The sequence below is a fragment of the Malurus melanocephalus genome, unplaced genomic scaffold, assembly GCF_030028575.1.
Source record: "Malurus melanocephalus ecotype Western Australia unplaced genomic scaffold, MMel_1.1 scaffold_2122, whole genome shotgun sequence".
Lineage (NCBI taxonomy): Eukaryota > Metazoa > Chordata > Aves > Passeriformes > Maluridae > Malurus > Malurus melanocephalus.
The window spans coordinates 13,618-15,841 of NW_026625354.1; the positions used below are offsets into that span (position 1 = coordinate 13,618).

General features: G+C 44.6%; 1 protein-coding gene across 1 annotated transcript; it reads right to left on the reverse strand.

Moving 5' to 3' along the window:
• Positions 1–377: 377 nt before the first annotated feature.
• On the reverse strand, positions 378–2,004 carry LOC130587594 (phosphoribosylformylglycinamidine synthase-like). Its single transcript, XM_057388575.1, has 4 exons — positions 1,894–2,004; positions 1,231–1,387; positions 837–898; positions 378–698 (listed from the first exon to the last, which is right to left on the reverse strand). The coding sequence occupies exons 1-4, from the start codon at positions 1,963–1,965 to the stop codon at positions 393–395; spliced, it is 597 nt and encodes a 198-aa protein (XP_057244558.1). The 5' UTR covers positions 1,966–2,004; the 3' UTR covers positions 378–392.
• Between the last annotated feature and the right edge of the window lie 220 nt (positions 2,005–2,224).

The following is a 2,224-nucleotide window of genomic DNA, read 5'->3' on the forward strand; positions in this document are numbered from 1 at the left end:
TTTTCCCCAATTTTCTGTATTTTCCCCAATTTTTCCCAGTTTTCCCAATGTCCCCAATCCCCAATTTTCCCCAACTTTTGAAATWTTCCCTGATTTTCCCCATTTTTTCTCATTTCTCCCCAATTCTCCCCATTTTTTCCCATTTTTCCCCAATTTTTTCGAATCCTTCCAGTGTTGCCAATGCCTGAACTTTTTCCCAATTTTCCCCTATTTCTCCAATTTTTTCCCCACTTTTTCCAAATTCATCCCAAATTTTCCCCATTTTTTTTCCCCAATTTCCACAATGTCCCCAACGCCCCAATTTCCCCCATTTTTCTCCAATTTTCCTCAATTTTTCCCGTTTTTTCCCAATTTCTTCCCCATTGTCCCCAGTGACCCCAAATGTCCCAAATTCAATTTCCCCAATTTCCCACATTTTCCTCACATTTCCCCCATTTTTTCTCGTATTTTTGCCATTTTTCACCGATTTTCCCCCGGTTTTCTGCATGTTTCCCCATTTTTCCCCAAAATCCTGAGATTTCGCCCCAATGGCTCACCCGTCCGTCGCCGGTGACCGTCCCCACCACGCTGAGGGGACAGCGCTCGCGCTCGGCCAATCGCCGCAGCAGCGCCAGCGCCTGGGGCCGGGCCAGCAGCGCGTTGGACTCCTGGTACTCGGCGCCCCASAGCTCCAGCACGCTCAGCGTCGGGTCCCCCAGCTGCCCCAAAATCGCACASATTCACCCCAAAATGGCATTGGAATATGCAAAAAAAATCCCAGGAAAAAACGGGTTTGGGGAAAGGAGAACATTGGGAAAATATGGGGAAATTTGGGMAAAATGGGTGACGTCACYGACCTGGAAGCGGCTGGCGTAGATGACGGCCCCGGCGGGCTCCGAGATCTCCTTCAGAACATTGCCTGGAAAATGGGGAAAAATGGGGACAAATTGGGGACACCACGAGACACTGCCCTCAGCCCCCACAATGGCCCCAAAAATCCCAATTGTCCTCAATTTTCCTGATTTCCCCCCAACTTTTTCCCCATTTTTCCTAATTTTACCCTTTTGTTCCAATTTTTCCCATTTTCCCCCATGTTTCCCAATTTTTCCATTCTTTTCAAAAATTCCAAATCTTTCCTTAATTTTTACCCATTTTCCCCCATTTTTTCCCCATTTCTCTATTTTTTTCTCCAATTTTCTCTTTTTTTTTTTGTTTTTTCCGTTTTTCCCGACTTTGGCCCCAATTCCTGACCGTTTCCCCCGGCCCCCTGGTCGTGGATGGAGCTGATGGGGTTCCTGGCCCCGCTCTCGACGCAGCCGCGCAGGACTCGGTTCAGTTTCTGCTCCATCTCGGGGTCCCCGCGCTGCACCGCCCCCAAATCGCGCTCGGCCTCGCTGTCCCCCTGCACCTGGGGACAAAAATCCGAAATTTGGTCAAAATTGTGGAATTCCTGCCAAAAAAAACCCAAAATCCCCCCAAAAAAACCCATATCCCTGGAAAAATTCTGGAAAAAATAACAAAATTAAAAAAAAAAATAAACCATGAAATCCCAAAGGAAATCCCAAAAATCACGAAAGAACTCGCAAAGAAATCCCTAAACCCCCCAAAAAATACCAAAATACTGAGAGAAATCACAATAATCCCCTAAAAATTTCCCTAAATTTGGAAAGAAATCCCAAAATTCTGGAAGAAATCCTGAAAATGCCAAAAAAATCTCCAAAAAATCCCAAGAATTCAAAAGTCCCCCCAAATTCTCAAAAAATAATAAAATAATATAAAACCTTCCCAAAAAATCCATCGAAAAATTTGAAAGAAAAATTTAAAATGCCCCAACCCCCCCATTTTTTTGACAAAATTGCCATTTTTTTCTAGAATTCCTAAATTTTCCCAAAATCGCGGGAATTTGTCCCAAACCTGGACGGAGGAGGCGGCCCCTCCCCCCACGCCGATCCTGTAGACGGGACCCCCCAACTTCACCACCAACATCCCTGGGAAAATTGGGAAAAATTGAGAAAATTGGGAAAATTTTGGGAAAATTGAGAAAATTGGGGAAAAATGGGGAAAATTTGGGGGGAAAATTTGGGGGGAAAATTTGGGGAAAATTTGGGATAATCTTGGGGTATTTTGGGTCATTTTGGGGTGATTTTGGAGTGATTTTGGGTCATTTTGGGTATTTCGGGTTGCTTTTGGCATATTTTGAAGTTTTTGGGGTATTTTAGGATGTTTTTGGGGTGATTTTGGGGTT